The 25,449-nt window shown below is 33.5% G+C and overlaps 1 protein-coding gene across 1 annotated transcript in view; it reads left to right on the top strand.

Moving 5' to 3' along the window:
* The window catches only part of LOC144850503 (uncharacterized), a 94,155-nt gene extending 73,321 nt beyond the window's left edge, over nt 1-20,834 (top strand). Inside the window, exons 30-46 of the mRNA XM_078707786.1 lie at nt 10-117; nt 640-804; nt 1,328-1,511; nt 1,794-2,201; nt 2,664-3,113; nt 3,485-3,850; nt 4,297-4,692; nt 5,086-5,942; nt 8,070-8,194; nt 8,493-8,703; nt 9,729-9,839; nt 10,651-10,775; nt 16,076-16,286; nt 17,274-17,384; nt 18,135-18,376; nt 20,149-20,211; nt 20,655-20,834. Of these exons, the coding sequence (XP_078563912.1) occupies nt 10-117; nt 640-804; nt 1,328-1,511; nt 1,794-2,201; nt 2,664-3,113; nt 3,485-3,850; nt 4,297-4,692; nt 5,086-5,942; nt 8,070-8,194; nt 8,493-8,703; nt 9,729-9,839; nt 10,651-10,775; nt 16,076-16,286; nt 17,274-17,384; nt 18,135-18,376; nt 20,149-20,211; nt 20,655-20,723 (4,202 nt within the window). The 3' untranslated portion in view covers nt 20,724-20,834. The remainder of the gene's footprint in view (nt 1-9; nt 118-639; nt 805-1,327; nt 1,512-1,793; nt 2,202-2,663; nt 3,114-3,484; nt 3,851-4,296; nt 4,693-5,085; nt 5,943-8,069; nt 8,195-8,492; nt 8,704-9,728; nt 9,840-10,650; nt 10,776-16,075; nt 16,287-17,273; nt 17,385-18,134; nt 18,377-20,148; nt 20,212-20,654) is intronic.
* The last annotated feature ends 4,615 nt before the right edge of the window (nt 20,835-25,449 follow it).

The raw sequence follows: 25,449 nt of genomic DNA, 5'->3' as shown, positions 1-25,449 counted from the left end.
AATGTTTAGGAAGTGTGAACAGTCTTAGTGGTTCAAACGTTTCTATTTCTCTGAATGTACCAGATCTATTCGACTCATTTCAATTGCAAACTATTCCAGCATTGATTAATACAAGAGGTAAGTTTTATAGGAAAGTCATACAATAAAACCTAACGGTACATGCCAGTGAAATTAATTATAACACATGTATATCCTTGCCAATTGATTGGTTGACTTTGTATCACGTTACCATTAATTATTTTCTCCCTTTCAACGATTAAAGATATTATTGCACGGCTAGGTTTATGTAACATATTTGAGACGTCTATAATTACTGAGACAGTCTCTGTTCCCGCAGCCAAAATAAGTGCACCATTGTTTACATTCTGTAGCCTTCGACATTTAGGATGGAAGCAATGGATTAATTGAATACGTTTAGGCCTACCCTAGAACAAAATAATGCTTTGTAGTCGTTGAATTAAGAGAATAAATTAATTCGTATCAAGTTTTCACTGTTCCATTTAACTTGGATTCGCCTCTTTGAATGTAACTGTCTCAAGAACTAAAAAATTCATTATTCTGTAATATGATGTACTCCAGCTCATTGAGTTTTTCTAAACAAACCTTATGAAGACAATCTGCATTTGATATTACTTTTAGGAATTTACATTTCTTCGATTGTTGTCATTGAGCTAACTTTACTAGATGGTGAAAATGGTAATGAAATTGATATTACTAGTCCAATAAGAGTAAAAGTACCAGTTACATCTGATAATGTGAAAGCAGGGGATAGGATCCCTTCTATGTATTATGATAAAACACAAGGTAAATTATGTGATTGTATTTTAATATTTAAAAAAAATTATTTTTAATAAAATTATGTATATAAATATAGTTACTGTATATTGTTTTGTTTTTTGCTTACCGTATTTGTATTTTGTATACAGAAACGCGTAACGTTAATATTATTATAATGTTGTTACGTTATTCACATTCTGGATAACCAGTTCCTGCTGAGAACAACCTGTTGAAAGTGTTCATAATGAAGTTCATATTTCTTTAAGTATTGGTATTTTCGGGGAAAACAGGCAATATTAAATTGCTTTTAAATAATATTCATCATTGTTCTGTACTGTGGTTGCTTTTTTCTCATATAATTTATATATTTATTATTTAATCACCCTTCGTGTTTGACACGAGACCAGCCAATTCTGGCTTATGAGTGAACTTTAACGTAACCAGTTAAAACAATCATTTAAGCATATATCTAAAGATACGGTAATCAACCAAACAAGCAGCGTACTCAACATATTATAGTATGTATTTTTTTGTATCATTGTTACTTAAGGTGCATGGCTGATATATGACTATGGGGACGTGGTTACAATTGGTGGATATCTGTACTGGGTTGCTGAATTACCTCATTTGTCATTTTGGCAAGGAGGTTTACTAATTGAAAATTCAACATGTGTGACAGTTAGAGTGTGCGCAGATGACGGCTGTTTTCAACCGATACCTTTACAGACAGTCGAGTAATTATGTCATTGACTAATGTCATAATCTTTAATTTGTGAAATAAAATATTGATATAGACTAGGCTACTTGATTATTCCATGAAAGTTAAATTTATGAGTGATTATTGTCATTTGAAATTGATAAAAATACTAGTGTTACCATTCAATTCTCATAGTAGCACTTATAATTTTGCTATTATTAGGATTGTTAATAAAATACTTTGGAGAGTTTAGTAAAACGTTTTATCTTCGTTAACTGACACAAAAGTTCTAATTTAATAAGTTATTTTTATTTTTAAGAGTATATGGTATAGATCATGCCTTCTACAAAGAAGAAATGACAGATTCATCTGGTTTTGTTTGTATAAATGTCAACGTAGGATCTACAGTACGAATTTCAACAGAATGCTCATCTTCCAATGCCAATGCATCTTATGTTTTACAAACATCAAACAATATAGCAGAATGCTCATCAGGTAACTGTTCAGAGGTCATATTCGTTGTTGAATGCACTTTGAATTTAACTTCCGATGTGGGAACAACTAGTCCAACTACTCTTGCGGAAGAAACCACATTGCGTACAACTAAACCAACTACTGCTGCAGAACTAACCACCAAAGAAACAAACGAGCCATCTTCAACGTGTGTATTGGTTAGGGTATGCGCAGACGACAGCTGTCGACAACCCATGCCTTTACATACAGTCGAGTAAGTATCTCAGTTAATATTAAAACGATGTATTGTCTCCCAAAAACATGAAAAATGAAGATTATAAAAATAATTGACTTTGAATAGACCATGTCGCCGTTTTAATAAAGTTAAATCTTTTCCGTAAAAAAAAGATACTTTAACAAAAATTTAATGTTTTCATTTATAACAAACACAATAAACGGTTAAATTCAAACCACAGCCCAGTTACTTAAAGTCAATTTTACCGTTTTTGCTTTAAATTATAAGTCACTAGTTAAATGTTTCTGTTGATTGTTAAAATTCATTTGGTCATCTGAAAACCTATCAAACAGTAAAATACAGAAGTAGCCTAGTTTTTATAGTCTATTTCATACCAAAACTAATTTTATCAATATTTTGATTTGAGTACTTAGGGAGAAAGTGCTGAAGTTCTTCAAATGAGACAACGATACTAATGTGATAAGTTATGTTATATTGCAGAGTATCAGGTATAGACCATGTATTCTACACACAAGAAATGACTGATTCATCAGGTTTTGTCTGCATAGATGTCAAAGTGGGATCCACTGTACGAATTTCAACAGAATGTTCATCTTCCAATTCAAATATATCGTATGTTTTACAAACATCAAACGATATAGCAGAATGCTCATCTGGCAACTGTTCAGAGGTAATGTTCGTTGTTGAATGCCTATTGAATTTAACTACCGATGTGGGAACAGCTAGTCCAACTACTCTTGCGGAAGAAACCACATTGCGTACAACTAAACCAACTACTGCTGCAGAACTAACCACCATAGAAACAAACGATCAAATTACTGCTGCAGAACTAACCACCATAGAAACAAACAATCAATCTTCAACATGTGTATTGGTTAGGGTATGCGCAGACGACAGCTGTCTACAACCGATGTCTTTACAAACAGTCGAGTAAGTATCTAAGTTACTATTAAAAAGATGTATTGTCTCCCAAAAATATTTAAAATGAAGATTTAATTTTTTAAAAAGACTTTGAATAGACTATGTCGCCGTTTGACCCAAAGTCCATGACTTCAAGTCAATTTGACCATTTTTGCTTTAAATTCTAAGTCACTAGTATTTTGTTGGTTGTTAAAATTAATTTGGTCAGCTGAAAACATATATATCAAACAGTAAAATATAGAAGTTGCCTAGTTTTTATAGTCTATTTCATACAAAAACTTATTGTATTAATATTTTGATATTAGTGTTTCGTGAGAAAGTACTGAAGTTCTTCAAATGAGACAACAATACTAATGTGATAAGTTCTTGTTATATTGCAGAGTATCAGGTATAGACCATGTATTCTACACACAAGAAATCACTGATTCATCAGGTTTTATCTGCATAGATGTCAAAGTGGGATCCACTGTACGAATTACAACAGAATGTTCATCTTCCAAATCCAATATATCTTATGTTTTACAAACATCAACCAATGTAGTAGAATGCTCCTCAGGCAACTGTTCAGAGGTAAAGTTCGTTGTTGAATGCCCATTGAATTTAACTACCGATGTGGGAACAACTAGTCCAACTATTGCTGCAGAACTAACTACCATAGAAACAAACGATCAACCTTCAACATGTGTATTGGTTAGAGTGTGCGCAGACGACAGCTGTTTACAACCGGTGCCTTTACAAACAGTCGGGTAAGTATTTCATTTAATACTAAAGATGTATTGTCCCTCAAAAATATCAAAAATGAAGATTAATAAAAAAAGTTTTTGAATAGATCATTTCGCCGTTTTAATAAAGTTAAATCGCTTCCGTAGAAAAAAATACTTAAAAAACATGTTTTCACTTATAACAAACAAAATAAACGGTTAAATTCAATCCAAATCCCATTGACTTCAAGTCAATTTGACCATTTTTGCTTTAATTTCTAAGTCACTAGTATTCTGTTGATTGTTAAAATTAATTTGGTCAGCTGAAAACCTATCAAACAGTCAAATACAGAAGTAACCTAATTGTTATAATCTATTTCATACCAACACTTATTGTATCAATATTTTGATTTGAGTACTTAGGGAGAAAGTGCTGGAGTTCTTCAAATGAAACAACGATACTAATGTGATAAGTTCTTGTTATATTGCAGAGTATCAGGTATAGACCATGTATTCTACACACAAGAAATGACTGATTCATCCGGTTTTGTTTGCATAGATGTCAAAGTGGGATCCACTGTACGAATTTCAACAGAATGTTCATCTTCCAATTCCAATGCATCGTATGTTTTACAAACATCAAACAATATAACAGAATGCTCATCTGGCAACTGTTCAGAGGTCATGTTTGTTGCAGGATGTCAGACTTGCGATGGTTTCTTATGTGGAAGCGGTGAATGCATCAATGCGAGTGTGCAGTGTGATGGTAACTCTGATTGTAACGATGGTAGCGATGAATTAGATTGTCAGTTAGACAGAGGTTGTTTAATTATTGAGGCCTGCATTGACAAAGAGTGTCTTACAACGTTGCCAGACTACCAACTAACGTAAGATCTTCTTTTGCAGTGATAAAATCCGCCTAAAATATTTCACACATTAAAACAAAAATGGTCTGTAACTCTTATTATTTAAGATCCAAGATATTGATATCATTCTGTTCCATTTATTTAGTTTCAATATTGTTTGGAATTGAAAGAAATCATTTTTATAAATTAGTGCCTAAATATAGGCCTACATAAATTGCTTTATGTTTTCTTATACATTTTCGTTAACTTATAATAATTGTTATTAAATAAAGTTATTATTATCAAAGCCATGTAGATGATAATAGTATTGTATTCAAATGATATTTGAATGCAATATGTATTAGAATATTTGGATATCTGAGTCTATATTTATTAAGCGTTTTAGTTATAACTGTATTGGATTTATATCAACAGCATCTACGATTATTCAGGATTATCAACAGTATTCACAAACATCAATGGAAGTGTATGTGTACCCATTTATATCAACGAAACAACTGTGGTTTCATCAAATTGTTCAGAAAACATTATTTTGTCAACCAATGTCACAACATTCACATATGGTATGTGCTTGGAAAATGATTGTGCTGAAATGCGTATTGTGGTTAATTGTACAATGGAATCTACTAACCCAACGACTCCATCAGAAGCAACTGCCTTGGGTACAACTAAAGCCACTACTACTGAAGAACCAACTACGATGGAAAAAGTTGACCAAACTACTGCTGCAGAACCAACTACCATGAAAACAAACGACCAAACTACTGCTGCTGAACCAACCACCATCAAAACAACTTATCAAACTACTGTTGCAGAACCAACTACCATGGAAACAACTGACCAAACTTCTACTGCTGAACCAACCACCATCAAAACAACTGACCAAACTACTGCTGCTGAACCAACTACCAGGCAAACAACTGACCAAACTACTGCTGCTGAACCAACTACCATCAAAACAACTGACCAAACTACTGCTGCTGAACCAACTACCATAGAAACAACTGACCAAACTACTGCTGCTGAATCAACTACCATGCAAACAACTGATCAAACTACTGCTGAAGTACCAACTACCATGGAAACAACTGACCAAACTACTGCTGCTGAATCAACTACCATGGAAACAACTGATCAAACTACTGCTGCTGAACCAACTACCATGCAAACAACTGATCAAACTACTGCTGAAGTTCCAACTACCATGCAAACAACTGAACAAACTACTGTTGTAGAACCAACTACCATGGAAACAACTCAACCAACTACAGGTATGGTTCCATACAGTTTGCTTTAAAAATAATCAATAAACGCATTCTACGCCAAAGCGAAATGGGGGTGGGGGGCTGTGGTGAAGCGAATGCTGGTAATAACACTTCTAGATGGTTGGAAATGGTACTCTCGCACATAAAGTTTATGATGAATGGCACCTCTAATTGGCCGGAAATTACGCTCCCATGTACTTTAATATTTATTATTTCAAACATTCAACCACCGAACATAAAATTACATTTGCTCTAATACAATGGATGACTAAATATACCTAAATGATATATATATATATATATATATATATATATACAAATCAGGCAAAGAACATTAATTCTAAACCGCCCGGTGATATACTGAAATTTAATTAATTAATTTGAAACGATAAAGATGAGGAAATCTGTGAGAATGAGAAAAAGTCGCCCCAACCGAGACTCGAACTCGGACCGCCTGCTTGATATGCAGATGTCCTAACCATTAGACCACTGGGGCTTTCATGGTATTGTTCGAACTCGATTGGATAGCGACTCTTTAACATTCTCGGCGTGGTACGGCGGAACAGCACTAGTCCTCAGTTGTACACACGCGCACCAGAGATCAAATTGATACGCCCTCATCTTACAGTATTTTTATTCACGAGGCGGGATCTCCGAAGAGATACTTTTATATATATAAACAAATCAGGCAAAGAACATTAATTCTAAACCGCCCGGTGATATACTGAAATTTAATTAATTAATTTGAAACGATAAAGATGAGGAAATCTGTGAGAATGAGAAAAAGTCGCCCCAACCGAGACTCGAACTCGGACCGCCTGCTTGATATGCAGATGTCCTAACCATTAGACCACTGGGGCTTTCATGGTATTGTTCGAACTCGATTGGATAGCGACTCTTTAACATTCTCGGCGTGGTACGGCGGAACAGCACTAGTCCTCAGTTGTACACACGCGCACCAGAGATCAAATTGATACGCCCTCATCTTACAGTATTTTTATTCACGAGGCGGGATCTCCGAAGAGATACTTTTATATATATAAACAAATCAGGCAAAGAACATTAATTCTAAACCGCCCGGTGATATACTGAAATTTAATTAATTAATTTGAAACGATAAAGATGAGGAAATCTGTGAGAATGAGAAAAAGTCGCCCCAACCGAGACTCGAACTCGGACCGCCTGCTTGATATGCAGATGTCCTAACCATTAGACCACTGGGGCTTTCATGGTATTGTTCGAACTCGATTGGATAGCGACTCTTTAACATTCTCGGCGTGGTACGGCGGAACAGCACTAGTCCTCAGTTGTACACACGCGCACCAGAGATCAAATTGATACGCCCTCATCTTACAGTATTTTTATTCACGAGGCGGGATCTCCGAAGAGATACTTTTATATATATAAACAAATCAGGCAAAGAACATTAATTCTAAACCGCCCGGTGATATACTGAAATTTAATTAATTAATTTGAAACGATAAAGATGAGGAAATCTGTGAGAATGAGAAAAAGTCGCCCCAACCGAGACTCGAACTCGGACCGCCTGCTTGATATGCAGATGTCCTAACCATTAGACCACTGGGGCTTTCATGGTATTGTTCGAACTCGATTGGATAGCGACTCTTTAACATTCTCGGCGTGGTACGGCGGAACAGCACTAGTCCTCAGTTGTACACACGCGCACCAGAGATCAAATTGATACGCCCTCATCTTACAGTATTTTTATTCACGAGGCGGGATCTCCGAAGAGATACTTTTATATATATAAACAAATCAGGCAAAGAACATTAATTCTAAACCGCCCGGTGATATACTGAAATTTAATTAATTAATTTGAAACGATATATATATATATATATATATATAAAATATTAATTCTAATCCGCTCGGTGATATACTGAACATTTATTATTTAATTTAAAACGATAAGATGAGGAAATCTGAGAATGAGAAAAAGCCCCAACCGAGATTCGAACCCGGACGCATTATTTTTTCTCCTATGCGATTAAGGCAGAAATCATGAATACTTTATTAGAATAATTATGACATAATATGGGAATTTATAGAGGTATAAGGAAATTTAGGTATAAGGAAATTTAGGCCTAAATGAACAATCGGTTATTTTTTTAGTTACTACATACAGTATTACTTTAATTATACTATTTATTGGACAAGAAGAGGCAACATTCTCAAACGACTTGAATAATCCTGAATCAGCACTGTACATTCAATATGAGAACAGCATATGTGATTCGGTATGTAATTGTATAAATGTTATAATGATGACAATTACAATCATTAATAATAATGATAACATTATAACGACGGCGACGAAGATGACAGATGATAGTGATGACAATTTATAATATATGATATAAGATAATATGTATAAATATACCAAGAAAGAAACCCTCCTTATTGATTCACAAGTAAGGCTGTTTGACTGGAAAAATCAGGTGGGATTAGATGGTACTCTATTTTTAACAATTCTGTCGCTCGGATAAAATCATGAAAATTATCATCACTGCATCTATTTTGTTTATTCCATAACAGCTTACCAATGTATATGATAGTATTGGCATCATACTGTGCAAAGTCTCTAGATTCAATCAAGGAAGTATAATTGCTGACATTGAACTTACATTTCCTGGTAACACAGTAACTGCTAATGATTTAGAGACAGTACTTGTTGATTTTATTGAAAACAGTAATCTTCCTGGTACTGACATATCTGTGGATGCTGATGCTATTGAAGTAATCGAATGTAAGTGTGTTATTAATACTAATAATGTTATTTATTTACTATATTATATTGACATTATATGACATATTGGTTTTTAACAATTACTGTAAGAGCATGAGTTGGTTATCTAAACATATTATGTAATAGAGTTCTTTACAAATTACCATTATGTAGCAGATACTTTGACAAAGATTTCCAAACAACATACGTACTAATACAGGGAAACCAAATTAACATATTTTTGTAATTCGTAATGATATTGAAGGATTAGATTCAAAACATTGTATTATACCTGTAGTGCTATTGAAGATTGGAATAATCTTCCATAAAATATTAAAGGTATAACAACATTAAAAATTATAAGAGTGCTAGAAAGATTCATCTTTAGTAATATGCATGACTAGACTGTACTAAGTAATGTAAATTGTATATTATATTTTTTTTGTAAACCGCAATAAAGACCCTATTGTATCAGCGTTATGGCTCATCCTAGTATGTTCAGTACCAAATAAAACAAACAAACAAATATGCCAAATGTATAATTATAGTATAGTATTACAGGCTACTATCGTATTTCAATGATGATGATTGCTGCCTCTCCGCTGAAAAGTCTGCCGACATTTCTGCTTGGGCTGCTCCAGTTTCTTCCAATCGGATCTTTCGTTGGCTAGTTGTTTAAGTTGTTTAATGTATTTCAATAACTTATTTACTTTATTTCCAATAATGTATAAGAAGTTGCTCATTTGTGGTTATTACTTTGTAGACAAACGAATAACAGTTCGGTCAATTGATTTGTACACCCAGGTTAAAATAAATAAGAAATAACTTGTTTTAACAGTGCTAAATAATAATTGAGACCGGTAATTTTGGTTGATAATTTTAAATCACAACTCAAATCAAGTATTTTAATATTATGTTTGAATTTTCAATGGCAAACGATACGGTTAACTAAAGTTTATAATAATACAATGCAAATGTTTTTCCATAAACAGGTGTTTATTACTCCCTATGAAAAGCATACTAATGGGTGTTGTTTTTTTTTTCAGATTCATGTCCAGGCTATTGTTACAATAGAGGAACATGCGATGATAGTGAACTGCCACCTGTGTGTACCTGTGATTCAGGCTACGAAGGTGACAGGTGTGAGGATGAATCAGGTATTGGTTGTTTTAATGTTTTTAATAAATTTAATTTTAGTTAATTTTTTTCTATTGTTGTAATTACATTGACATTTTAATACCACTCATGACTTCATTCAGTCAAACATATTGTTACTGAAATTCCAGGGCTCCAGTGGTATACAATCACATAAGCTTTACTAAGAGTACAATATATTTGAATTATGTTATGAGTTAATTGTATAATATGTATTATTATATAGACCATGGGAATTTTGCCAATTTACTTTAAACATGCAAATTGTACAATGATTATTTAATTATTTGGTTAATAATTCTGATGAACAAGAAAACTTCTCCAGGCAAAATCTGCAGTATCATTATATTATACAAATAAGAGTGTGTTAGTCGAGATGCGGCGCACTCGAGGGTATTTACAATGTTGTGACATGCACGCGGCGCAACCGAGTGCATGTTGCACGACATTGTAAATACCCGAGAGTGCGCCGCATCTCAACTCTAACGTACGAATTTAGACTTGTGCATTATTTGTTTTATAACATGGGTCTATGAACTATTTTCACTTATACCTTTTTGTGTGAATATTCCTAGACCTAGCCTAAAAAGAAGCTAGGCCTACCACGGCAGGCACCACTGCTCGGCGACCAACACTGCCTAGCCTAGCCTTCATTTCATTTTAAGAATGAGTCTGTCTGTTTCTTGTCATATTCGTTATGTTATTCTGATATTCTTATTGTTCTTTATAATAAAATTTAATAATGGTATTTGTTTTTAATAAACATTATGGAATTTTGGCCTAAGGGATAATCTGTCTGTTATTTTTTTAAAGTTAATGCATACAGTATTACTTTAATTATACTATTTGTGGGACAAGAAGAGGCAACATTCTCAAACGACTTGGATAATCCTGAATCAGCACTGTACATGCAATATGAGAACAGCATATGTGATTCGGTATGTAATTGTATAAATGTAATATTAATGATGATAATAATTTATAATTATAATCTATATATAAATTTACGTAAGGGCAAAATTCGGTAAATCGCGCGGTATTTCTAGAATGTTTACTCGATGGTATATAAAGTTGGTTCGTACTTTCGGTACTGATTTTAACCACCTGATGTAACCCTGTTTACTAATTAAATTGAGTTCGATAATTAGTTATTGACGATTAAAACGAATTTAGGTTCAACAATTTGCCCCAAATAGGGGTGTTTTTCGATCGTGGTATACACTGTCTAATGGATGTCCGTCTTGAAAAATAACCGCAGACAATAATACGAGGATGCTTCGCATTTTCCTATCTTCTCCTACGATAATTGTTTTTAATGGCTGAAAACCGGTTGAACAGCTCGAGTACAGCATCGCAATGTTGAAGACAGGCCGATTTTCTTTAAAAAATACTATTTTGATAGATTTAATATACGTTTATACAAATGTATTGATTTGCGATGAATGGAACATTCCAATCTCTGTTCCACAAGTGTCTATTCCCTCAGGCGTCGTAAAGGCAAGTATGTATCATTACATGTAATGTACTATTTCAATCGACTAGGACGGTGATAGTTTCAACAAAGTATTACATCGCAATGTTTTACTGTGTTTAGTGGTATATTATTTGTAAAACATGAAAACAATTAATATTTCGTTACTAAATGGATAAAGAATATATTTAAAAATTGTTCCTCTCTGCACCCATCTTCTTCCCCATCCATCAACCCTAATGTTACATACAAAACACAAATTAAGTTTGTTTAAATTTTGTGACAAGTTTCTCTTTCGGAAGTAATTCCCAAGGTGCTAATTTTAGTTGAGTACATAAATCACAGTGTCTATTTATTCGTTCCTGTAAACGACATATATTATTGTCCTGCGGTACGTACATTTGAAATCGCCAGTTTTTTAACGCTGAAATTATTATGTATTCGAGAACCATCTGTGGGCACAACCTAGATGGTACGCGAGCGAAGCGAGCGTACCATCTAGTTATAATAATTGATAATAACTAGAGGGTGAGCTCGCTTCGCTCGCTCCCCCTTGTGTAGACGATGGTTCTCGGAATGATAATGACTCGGGTAAAAAGTTTTAGAAGGACATTCTGGCCTGGACGATTTTGATCGGTTACCATTATTTAAATGCTTTTGATATTCGTAAAACTAAACCTACTCACTAACCTGTTTCACAGTGTCTTAGATGATTAATAGCGTTTTACGTATAGTGTTTATTGTAGATATGAAAAGTGGTAAAAAAGAATAACAAATGCTTGGTAAATTGTAGGCCTAGCTAATACAATATTGTGTGTATAAATGTGGATGGGCGTTAATTAGATGGTATTTGGATGGGAGGGAGGGGAGGGGAGTGGCGATAATTATTTTAATTGATGTTTTATTGGAGAGGTGTTCCGGGCGTTTATTCAAATAAATACCATCCTAATTGGTATAATTAATACATTATTCCGCGACACAGTGAGCCGTTTTGGCCTAAGAAGGAAGATGTTTTTAACGGCTTGCAACATGGGCAGACGTATCCCAGGGTCCTGACGGGACACAAATAGCGCATAGTATACATAAAGTCCTGGCAGCTTACTCAACAACTCGGCTATCGGGGTTTCATTCGATTTCAAACAAAAGCTCTTATCATCAATTCTCTCGATGTAATTTTATATAATTATTTCCCACAATTTACTCCTATGTTTTATGAATATATTTAATTTGATCTTTATGTACTACAGTACTATACCTTCACACGCGCGGTCTTAAAAAAGTATGATGAGTGGAAGGTGACCAAATAAGTTGAAAACTTTAGGATATGGTCACCTTCGTTAATCATCAGAACGGTATTTAGTTTGGATACCCAGACAAGCACACGGGAGAAAAATTATCACTTAAACAATAATTACAGATAAATATACGAAAATGATTAAACAAATGAAGCGTTCAAGTTAGCAACCATTAATTGTAAAAGCAGTCGATCAGATTACAGACCGACCGAGTTAAGTTGAGCGCATCAAAAAATAATATTTAAAAACAAAATAAATAAAATTTAAAAATATAGTAAAAAATTATAGAATATATTATGTAAATCCAAATATAAACTAGATTTAATTCGTCACTATGACGAATTATAGGTTATATGCATTTGATTAAAATAAAGATAATTGATTTGTAAAAGATATATTGATTAATTGATTTTCTCAGAATCTTTAATTATTTATAATATATGCTAGGATCTTGCTAAGGCAAATACAATAGCCGGTATCGCAATCCGATCAAAGATCCCTCTGCGTATAATGTCATAAACCACATTTGTTACATAATAATAAAGACATAAGTTTCTTTTTATCTAGATTTCATTATAAATCATGTGTATAATCTATACACTAAAAAATAAAATTGAACAAACAATACAAATAATTAAAAAAAATCTTATTTTGTTTCGTTACCCAAGGGGAGGCTCGATCTCGGTACCTTGAATGCCATAAACACGAGCACAGACCACCGAGCCATACACAACTTACTAAAACATGTAGAAAGATTCCTCCGTGTATTTACTATTCAGTAGCCACTTTGGTGCAGATAGATTATTACATACCGCAATGAATTATAATTTATTACTATGATGACATCTTTAAAAATTAAAAAAAATGATGCACTGCAAACTATATACTTTTAACTTTAATATATGAACTTCTTAAGAAAGAAAGTTAATGTTAAGTTTGTTATTTCGGCCTAAGAAAATGTCATAATTTGTTTGATTGTCGAAATTAATTTTTTTTAATTCAATATGCAATTAATTATGACTTAATCAACTTTTGTTCTCTTAATTTGATAATAAATCATACATATGATACATACACTTCAAGAAAATGAAATAAAAAATAGGTGTTCCCCAGCATTCTGACGATATATATTAATTTTAAAATTTAGCATATTTTCACTATTTTGTTAACTTATACGTGCGTAGCCTGTCACTTTTGACGTGCTTGTATAACGCAATTTCGAGTTGAAAAGTGAATCAAATATGATGATATTATTAAAGAAAGGTTGTAAAACAGAAATCGGGCAAAAATAGTGCGCATTAACGTTTAACGCGCAGTGCGCGTGCAAAATTCTGCGCACTCGTGGCAATTTTTTAAACGCTTAAAATTGCCTGAAACATACTCTAATTTCATCGAAAATAAATTTTGACAATTTTAAAACTTTTAAGCGCGCGTACGCATGCGTTATATGCGCTACGCACATAATTATATTGCCATATGATGAAATATGACCTTAAATTTATGAGTACCAAATTTTGTTTAAAAGTGATTCATGCTTGTGAAGATATGATTACAAACGTGATTTCATTAAATCGCGCGTAGACCGCGTAATTTATGATTGCGCACCGTGAAAACATAACCACATCGATTCCTGGCCATAAGGAATATACTCTGAAAAATTGACTTAGCTAGATGAAACTGATGCCAAGATAATTCACGGACAAAATAGTGCTAAGGAAAGAATAAATAAATAAATAAATAAATAAATAAATAAATAAAGATCCTGACAGAATCAAGAGGTTATATGCATATCATGCATATAACCTAATAATATACAATTCATTTAAAACTCTTTAAATCCAATACAAAAAAATATCAAAAGAAGGAAAGAGGAGACTACTCACCATACACTGAGACCAAGAGGCTTTTATAATGATATTTAAATGATGAAAGAGAATGTTTATTTTTTAAAGAAGTGGGGATATTTTTCCATAATTTTGGGCCATTGTACAGATTGAAGAGCGTCTGAGTTTAGAATTTGATAGATCGCTTAAGAAATTTGTCTGGGGGAATCGTGTATTAGTTGAAACAGGCAGTTGTTTTACAACTCCCTGGTTGAAACCAACCATGCAGGAAACTTGCAAGGTGATTGACACACCTTACCGTGAACCCGGAAATTACTTACCGCGCGTAGAGTTAAAATTTACCGATTGAAATCAGAAAATTTCTTATAAAACCCATTATAATATCTTTCTAAGATAGAAATATGGAACAATATCGTAATAGTAGAAACTAATGTTATCAAATCTACGTTTCGCGGTACATCTGAGATAGATAAGGTAGGTATCCAAGGCGGAGATTAGTACCGAAGTTTTTTCATTGTGCTCGCCTGTCAGAATTAACCATAATTTATATATAGATGACATTATGACGACGGCTACGAAGATGACAACGGCGGTGACGATGATGATAGATAATAGATGGTATTATAATGATAAAAATTATGACAAATGATAATAAATGATATTATAAAAATAATTAATGTTTAAGAGTGTAATGGTACAAACAAAGAGGCGAAGCCGAGTTGATATATAACCTTTCATCATTCACCAAATGCCATTATTTGTACCACTACACTAATATAAAACATTCATTATTTGTTTTATATAACATCTAAATAGATTCCTGTCATTTTAATCAAATAAAAGGTAGGCCTACATTTAATTCACATTGATTAAAACAGTAACATTTGGTTTTTAATAATAAATTAATTAATTTTATAAACACACCTGTGTTAATTTTGTCAACAAACGACCAAACAATCCTAAGCCTAGCAAGGCTAAAACGCCTAGGCCTAATACTAACAGGCCCAAGCTGAAAGGCAGCAATACCAGACAGGCAACTGGAACTCATCTGGGCTAATTATATTTTTTCCAATGATTCCACGTCTTGTAGAGATGTTCCCATTAATTAATCAAACTCTTATAAACGATCTAAAGCTAATTTAAATGCCTTTTTGATCTAAATTAGTACAACTCTCCAAAAATGTACTTCAATCGCGAAACCAGTCATAACATTCAATCGCGGCGAAAGTACAAAATAGGTGGCGCTGTTGTATTTCAAAAGCAATAGTATGAAATGAAATATTTTCAAGCGTGAAAAGATTGTTTTCTTCGTACACGAAAAAATGTACTATTAAACGATCGTTTAATAGTGCGTACTATTGCACGCCATGTGACCCACAATCGTCCAATCAAATGACAGGAATTTTTTTAGGTGTTATATAAAAGATAATATGTATAAATATGCGCAAGAAAGAAACCCTTCTTAATCTTATTGATTCAGAAGTAAGGCTGTTTGACAGGAAAAATCAGGTGGGATTAGATGGTACTCTATTTTTAACAATTCTGTTGCTCGGATAAAATCATGAAAATTATTATTATTACCAAGATAATCACAGTAAGATATACCTATTTTGTTTTTTCCATAACAGCTTACCAATGTATATGATAGTAGTGACATCATACTGTGCAAAGTCACTAGATTCAGTCAAGGGAGTATAATTGCCGACATTGAACTTACATTTCCTGGTAACACAGTAACTGCTAATGATTTAGAGACATTACTTGCTGATTCCATTGAAGATAACATGCTTCCTGGTACTGACATATCTGTGGATGCTGATGCTATTGAAGTTATCGAATGTAAGTGTGTTAATAATAATAATGTTTTCGATTTAATATATTAAATTAAATTATATGAAATATTGGTTTTTTTACCAACTAAAAGCAGTTGACTAGACTGTACTAAGTAATGTAAATTGTATATACCAAAACGTACGCTCGCTAAGCTCGCGTCCCATCTATGTCGTGCCCACAGATGGTTCTCGAATACACAGTAATTTCAGAGTAAAAAACTGGCGATTTCAAATGTACGTACCGCAGGACTATATAATACATTGTCGTTTACAGAAACGAATAAATAGACACAATGATTTATGTAATCAACTAAAATTAGCACCCTGGGAATTACTTGTCACAAAATGAGTCCAAATTTTTAAACAAACCCAATTTGTGTTTGTATGTAACATTAGGATTGAGAGATGGGGAAGAAGAGAAATTTCTAAATATATTTTTTATCCACTTAGTAACGAAATATTTTGTCATGTTTTTTATATAAATAATAATTATACTACTAAATACAGTAAAACATTTGCGATTTAATACTTTGTTAAAACTGTCATTGTCATAGTCGATTGAAATAGTAAAGTACATATAACGATACACCACTACGATGTTTTTTGTAATTATTAATTAATACAAACGTTGAGAAGCAACTGTCAGTAATAAAGTTTATTTGTATATTATGTGTTTATATTAACAGAACCCACACTCACAGTAGGAAATTTGCGATTCAAATTTCGCCCTTACGTAAATTTATATACATATATTTATTTCTCTGTTTCTTAACCGCAATAAAGACCCTATTGGAAATAAGCTGTGTCAGCTATGGCTCATTTTAAATCACTACTTAAATCAAGTATTTTAATATTATGTCTGAATTTTTAATGGCAAACAATACGGTAGTAGTCAAACAACGAAAGTTTATAATAATACAATGCAAATGTTTTTCCAAAAACAGGTGTTTATTACTCCCTATGAAAAGCATACTAATTGGTGTTTTTTTTTTAGATTCATGTCCTGACTATTGTTCCAATAGAGGAACATGCGATGATAGTGAACTGCCACCTGTGTGTACCTGTGATTCAGGCTACGAAGGTGACAGGTGTGAGGATGAATCAGGTATTGGTTGTTTTAATGTTGATTGTTTCTATTATTTTTTTTAATATCTATCTATAATTACAGTGACATTTTAATACCGCTCATTACTTCATTCGGTCAAACATATTCTTACTGAAATTTCAGGGCTCCAATGGTATACAATCACATAATCTTTATTAAGGCCTACAATATAAATTTGATTTATGTATATGACCTCATATTGTATAATATTTATTATTATATAGACCATGCGAATTTTTCCAATTTACTTTACCCTGCAAATTGTACTATGATTATTTACTTACATGATTAATAATTCTGATGAATAAGAAAACTTCTCCTGGCAAAATCTGCAGTATCATTATATTATACAAATAAGAGTGTGTTAATGGAGATGCGGCGCACTAGAGGGTATTTACAATGTTGCGACATGCACGCGGCGCAACCGAGTGCATATGTTGCATGCACGACATTGTGAATACTCGAGAGTGCGCCGCATCTCAACTCTAACCTACAAATTTAGACTTGTGCATACTTTTTTTTATAACATGGGTCTATGAACTAGTTTCACTTAAACCTTTTTGTAATAATAATATACATGTGAGAGAATTATTGACACTTTTTTGACCTACCTACTGCACTGTACTGAATACAAACATCTTTTTAATTTTCTGTCGACCTATTTAGTAGGCATATACTTAGGCCTAAATGTTTCATTGTTACATTAAATGTACAAATAAACTTGTTTATAAAAAAAATGTTACCTTCCAGATACACAAGAGTTCATCGTAGTGATATTAATTATAGTTGGAGGGTTTTTGATCATATTGTTACTTATTATTGTTGCCTTTTTGCTCATGATGATTATCTATCGACGAACAATCAGTCGGCGCAATCATCTAATTATAACATCTAACAAGCCCAAGCCACAATTTGGAAGTTTTTCAAGTTCTTCACATTCCGATATGTTAGCCAACTATCGAAGAAGTGTTTTTCCTGGCACACCGACCAATGTAAGTATGCATATCATTGGAATTCGAAATATAGCAACCCATGTAGCCCTCAAATGTTAATACTAAATGTTAATTTTCAAAAATATCTTTCCCATAGTAATAATAATAATGGTAATGGTGATGGTAATGTTAATGATAATAGTAACTGGATTTTCAGCGTGATCACTCAATCATCGGGGCGCTATTTTGTGAATTCACTATCTCATTTTCATTTTGCCTCTTGCTATTCACATAAACTTCAGTAAAGAGTCAACCGTTAAAGTTACCGTTTACGTGCTCCTGCGAATGTGAAAGCTCCCTAATATAAGCCGAATTCTTCGGCTTTCGTACAGTATATCTATGGTTTTTATTTTTGATTTTTTATACACCCTACGCGATCAATTGCTTCACGTCGAATAAATTCGCACGTAAAACTTAGCAAATCGTGCGCTCTGCAATGGGCAATTTATGTAAAAAATTATACCTCTTTAGAATGAACGGTGACCCCAATCCCAGTTCCCTGTGTATTTTCGTGTGCAAATCATGGGGAAAGTGTAAACATTGTGTTTATGAATATTTCAAGCATGCTGGTTGTCAAATTTATAACATTCATATTTGACCCATTGAAAACAAAATGGTCATATCATTGCAACGCTTACATTAAATGAATTAATTTTATTTGGGAGATGCATATTAATATTCGTTGGCCAACAAGTGAATAGACACCTAAAATAGCTCCTCCTAATCAAACGATAGTATAGTAAAAATCCGGATAATTAAATTTTTATGAAAATTATATATTATGTATAATTAAATTATTCCTGTACACATTATTGTCCTCACATAAAACTTTGAAACGTTGAGGACTCGCTGTCCAAATCGTCAAGGTGTGACGACAGAGCCATAACGTGAATTTGTCTGAATTGTGTATTTAATATCAAATTTAATTAATATTAAAAAAAATTAATTTTCATATAATGAATTCAAATACACCGTCATCTTTAGCCACCTGAATTTTTTAAAAAAGATTTTTTTTCGTCATAGCACAGAAAATAGCCCCCAGAAAGCAATAATCTTTCTCATGAGTGACTAACTATACCATTTTCATTTTGATGATAACATCACGCATACAAATTTGGATAACTCTGATCGCGTAATGTCACCTCCACCATATTTTGAACATCTTACAGATCTTCAGAATTAAAGGTGACCTTCATGTTTACTTTATGAAAGCTGTTAATTCATGAATTCATGTAAAAATTGTGCCTATCGGACGTTTTGACGTCATCATAATGGTCAGCTGAATTAAACAAGTACTGTCTTCATCTCTTTCGTCCAAATTATATACATTTAAAACAGCGCGCACCACACTTCTACATGTCCAATTTACTTCCAAATTTGAATATATATCAAAATGACGAGTTGAAATCTAGTTTGTGTATTGTTTTTAATTGTTTTGTAAGTTGTGTACTAACAGCTTTGTACTGAAGAGGGCTCCTAGTATAACTAATAAATAAATAAATGCTGTATTAATACATTCAGCTTTTAGGGGTATTTGAATAATGGATCAATGTTTGTATCCCTTTGTATTACCATAATTATCAAATATAAATCAATTCAAAGTTTCCCTTCGGTACACGAAATAACAGCATATGCAATAAATATTACATAACCCACCAGTGAATTGATGGTTAATTATTTATTTTCAACAATTTTCATCATCCTTTATTTGGTGATTATACAAGTCTAAACACTTTAATTTAATTATAATCATATAATTGTCTTTAATTTAGGTTGATGGGATCGAATCAACTGAATTTCGTCGGCCCTATGTCGTGTCTGGTAGCGACAATATGGTAAGTTCTGGATTGTCATGGAATTAGATATATTAATAGCCAATGGTATGGAAATAGTACATTTATCTATCAGTGCATTCTCGTGGAAATCAGATTGTTGAACAAAATATAAAAATTGTTTCGAAACTATCATAATAACAATTAGTGTAATTGATTCGTAAATAGACCATTATCAAAATGAAATAGATGTTCAAAGACAACAATACACCGAATATACAATCTAATTACACTCAGTGGGTAGAAATGATTCTTTCTATAACCTATCGGACCTCCTGTAACGTTACTTCGAAAGTATGCCTACCTCTAGCAAAATAAGCCTACGTATATCTTCCTTAACTATTCATCAATATGGATTGTTATTAATAATACCGTTATTATTTTACATTTACTCTTTATAATAATATATTAACGTAAGTAACATGATATATATTTTTTATTTGTAGCATGTTTACGATAATAGACGTCGGCAAGATACAAATGATGAAAATTGGTTGGCCCCATATCACTATTGATGAAATCTATCATTAGTTAGACGAGTAGATAAATTGGAGAGTATCGTTGACAAATACATTTATATTCATCCATATACAATATAATTAGTAGTAGTAGTATTAGTATTGTTGTTGTCGTCGTCATTATTATTATTATTATTATTATTATTATTTACAAAAAAATTACAACATATACACTTGCCAAAGACTATAATTTATAGTCTAATTTAAACCGTTAACCAAAACCAAATGAAAAAGGGACCTGAAAGTGTCCCAGTTTTAAAACGTAAATATGACTTGTCATTTTTGATAACATCTACCTTGATAAAGAACTATACAATCACTGTTTACGTGTCAGCGTGTCATAATAGGACTGTTACATATGAGTTGTTTTCTATATCTCACTGCCAAATATCCAAGGTTGGGTTACGTATTTATAAATAACTAGCAGTAACCCGTGCTCCGCACGGTCTTTGTCGGCTTTAATATATGGTTATATTCGCATGGTAGACAGGCAGCCCAGAGACATTTGGTTAGATGAGCTAGGTACCAATATCTGACTATTTAAGTGTGTTGGGGTCACTTGAAGTCAATGAAAATGGGAGTCTGCGGGGTACCCCCTGCTGCGTCTAGACCGGGGGGGGGGGGGGGGCTCCGAAAGGTGCTAAAAAATCGGCACCGGTTAGATGAGAGAGATACCACCTAATTTTACCACCATGGGATGCCCATTGGCATCCTTATACCAGTATCACAAACGACAGACTTTTTGTCTGCTGCAATAGGCCCGCCAGACCCCCCGAGGGAGGGCCTAAAATGGGGCTAGCATAGATGAGTGAGGTACCACTCAAAATTAATGCCAAATGAACAAGTTGTGTTCATACAATACTAAATGGATAACAACATACTAATTGTCTGCTGCACCGCAAGTACCAGACACCCTAAAGTTAGACTAGAGACCCCCCCCCCCTTCCCCCAACTAGCCCAGCTTAGATATTGTAGATACCACCAGCAACCAATGTTATATGATTTAGCACATTGTAAGCAATACCAAATGACCTATTACAGACTATCTGTACACTGCCTTCAGGCCCGTAGCCGGGGTGGGGGTTTATGGTTCGGGCGAACCCCCCTTTACCCCCCGCAAATGGTACTCTCGCACGTAAAATTCATGATAAATTTGTTTTCGTTCAATGCGAACGTCACATGGATGTCCCCGATGAAGGTACTTTTGGTACGGTAATACATTCTAATAACTGTACTCAATTAATGTAAATTAATTATCAATTAATAATTTTAAAAAGTTATACAAAAAATATGAAGCTGTTGCTATAAATATATTGAGCAAAAGGTTAAATTGTATAATTTGGAATTTTAATTCATTTAAAAATGCTAAATAAAGTCAGATGTTAAAACCACAATTTCCAAAAATTCATTTTTATTTATCCACTATAAACTTTACAAAAGTGTTGTTTTAAACCACACTCCAAATAAAACAAAGAAAATAATGATAGGACATTTGCAGAAAGAAGCAAACTTTGCTCTGCTGGGTATAACACGGTTCAAATTTTGGAATGTCTATAAATTACTACGGAAATTCGGCCTAATATTTACGAACGTACGGAAATGAAGATAAATAGGGTACTACACGCATCGGAAATACAAAACTATACGCAAAATTATGATTTGGCCTAAAAATTGGCCTTAGATTATTCGATTATTAGCCTTGGCAATATGCCTAATATTTAAAAGGAATGAATATAGGCTATATTTCGTTTGTCGATGAATTTTTGAATTCATGTGTAAATGATTGATCCATTAGAGGTAATCTGTGATGGCTCTAGTAACACTGCTATGCGTGGGTAATTTGTGAATAGCGTAGTATGCTACATACACAAGCCTAGATAGGGAAGATCTGTACTGTAGTTCATTGCGAGAGGAGGGGGAAGTCCGGTAATGTGTCATGAAAAATGTAACAAGCCAGAGATGAAATAAAATCACTAACATTTAGCTGATTGTCGTTGTTTTAGTCGTCGTCAGAAGTTTATCTCACATGTGTAGTAGAGCGTTTCTTTGATTGAATAATATTGTTTGTATTATAACACAAGTTCATTTTGGATTTTCAGTAAATTACCAATGATTTATTCAAAGTCAAACTGTAACTAATCCCTCACTATTCAATCAAAATGTTATTGTTATACTACTATATTGTTGAAAAATGGATTGCGTGATATGAAAATGGATTGATAGTAAAACGTAATAAAGATACGTTCTTGTCTGGTTATTAGGTATTCATGCTCTGATGAAGCAGAGGATTATTTTTATAGCGTTCCATTTAAAATAAATTTTATTACAAAGAAATATTTGGTTGTGAAGGTCGTCTATATATAAATTTACGTAAGGGCAAAATTCGATAAATCTCGGTTTATTTCTAGAATTTTTACTCGATGGTATATAAAGTTGGTTCATACTTTCGGTACTGATTTTAACCATCTGATGTAACCCTGTTTACTAATTAAATTGAGTTAGGTAATTAGTTATTGACGATTTAAATGAATTTAGGTTCAACGATTTGCCCCAAATAGGGGTGTTTTCCAATCGTGGTATACACTGTCTAATGAATGTCTATGGAAAAATACCCGCACACAATAATACGAGGATATAATTGTTTTTAATAGCTGAAAACCGATTGAACAGCTCGAGTACAGCATCATAATGTTGAAGACAGGCCGATTTTCTTTAAAAAATAATATTTTGATAGATTTAATATACATTAATACAACTGTTTTGATCTGCGATAAATGGAACATTCCAATCTCTGTTCCACAAGTGTCTATTCCCTCAGGCGTCGTAAAGTACTGTACAGTCATAACAGAAATTCGATCCATTTTATCCAATCTGTGCTGCAGAGGTTGGATATAGGTATTTTTTTAAACGGATAAATGAGCTAGCCTTTCCAGTCGCCGTCTATTATGTACAATTATCTTTATTATTGCAGTTAAACCACCACCCACACCACCACCAGTAGCGTTGTAAAGCCAGTAGAGGACAGGCCTACAGTACAAAGGATCACATGCCCTAAACGCAGAACAACTTTGGTGGTTAGGAACCAACTTAAGTATGAATATGAATATATAAACCAAACAAAAGTAAGAATAACAATGAAATAGTTATTATTATTATTAGAAATAATTGTATTAATCTGTTGAAGATGAAATGAATAAATAGTGGTTAACACCACAAAAGAGAAAAAAAAGTATGAATTGGCTCTAGGAAACAATTGAAAACCATTAGACCTACTAATTAAGTTAAAGGGGGGTTCCGGGTTTAAAATGAATAGCAAAAAATGTAAAATATATTTGTTTTTCTATTGAACGGTAAAAGTTTCAATTTATATAAGCGCCCAGTGAAGCAGAACGAAGGCTGTGAAATGAGGCCAGATTACAAGTGCAGCTACGGCAAAATCACACTGTGGTTACAGAATAGGAAATTCGTGAAATGGTCAATCTTCCGACGACTCGTTATCATTAACCATATCAATTACTTTTGTAAAATTATACTTATCTGATGTAATTTTAGTCGGTCTTCCCATTTATAAAGTCAATTTTTTATGAAAATCCATCAAAACAGTGAAAAATTAGATATGTTTGCACTTTACGTTTGCCGATTTTCGCACTGACTTAGGGAAAGCTTTCAAAATCAATGAAGCGTAACGTATACATTCCTGAGCGAGGAGAGCGAGACGACGATACACGTGCTCACTCTCTGCCCATGCCTGGCATCGTCACGTGATAAGCAGATACAATATACAATACCAAACTGGTCGGGTCGAGTATACCCCGTCTATAATCACAACATGAACGATGTACAGTATTTGATTGAAGGTCGACTCGACCTACCGGAATGGTATAGATAATATAGCTCGAATGAGAGAGTTGGAATATTTGTAAACATAAGTATTGCTAATTTTAAAAAGTTTAGCCTATAGTAAAAGGCCTGGTAGTATCAATTCGCATAGGGTCTACTACACTAGCTAGCTCAATTTTTAACTGGGCCGGATCGGCTAGGTCTCCTTCCTACTACCTGGTCTACTTGCTTGATGCAGTATCCGCTTTTTTGGAGAGTAAACTAGGCCTATTTTAGGCCTACTTATTAGACGATCGGGACACCATACGTGCGGAAGGCGATCGGACCTCGTTTTGCCTCAATATTTACAGCCGATTTTGTAGAACGTTTTAGGCTTAGATTGTTTAGGAGTTTGGTTGATAGGATGGGTTTGGAATCCACTGAGTTTTGTTATTTATGGGCCAATCGTTTAGTAGTAGGCTAGCTAGGCCCATGATGGCCCCGATGTTTTAACGTAGCCATCGTGGCATGGAATCCCTAGTCAGAAATGGCTCTCACCCATGAATAAAATGATTTAGGCTAGGCCTAGCCTAGTACGTGAAGCCGATATACGATCTGTACTATTCGAGGTATAAAAATAGTATAATTAATATGACTCCGTAAATCTGTACTAGGCCTAGTAAATTTTGTATTTCATTAAATGTCAAATAAATATATGCTACTACTGTTATTATTACACTTTTGGCCTAGCTTAGAAAATCTACAAAAAATGTATTTCACAATGATCGGGTGGTCGTCGTTTGACAGGGGAGAGAGCTAGAGATGCAAGTTGACAAACACAACGTACAAGCTTGACGTCGCGAGTTTGGAATCCACTGATGACGTGATTTTGTGAATATCTCAT

Source organism: Antedon bifida, chromosome 8, assembly GCF_963402885.1.
Source record: "Antedon bifida chromosome 8, ecAntBifi1.1, whole genome shotgun sequence".
NCBI lineage: Eukaryota > Metazoa > Echinodermata > Crinoidea > Comatulida > Antedonidae > Antedon > Antedon bifida.
This window is presented reverse-complemented; position numbering and strand designations above follow the sequence as displayed.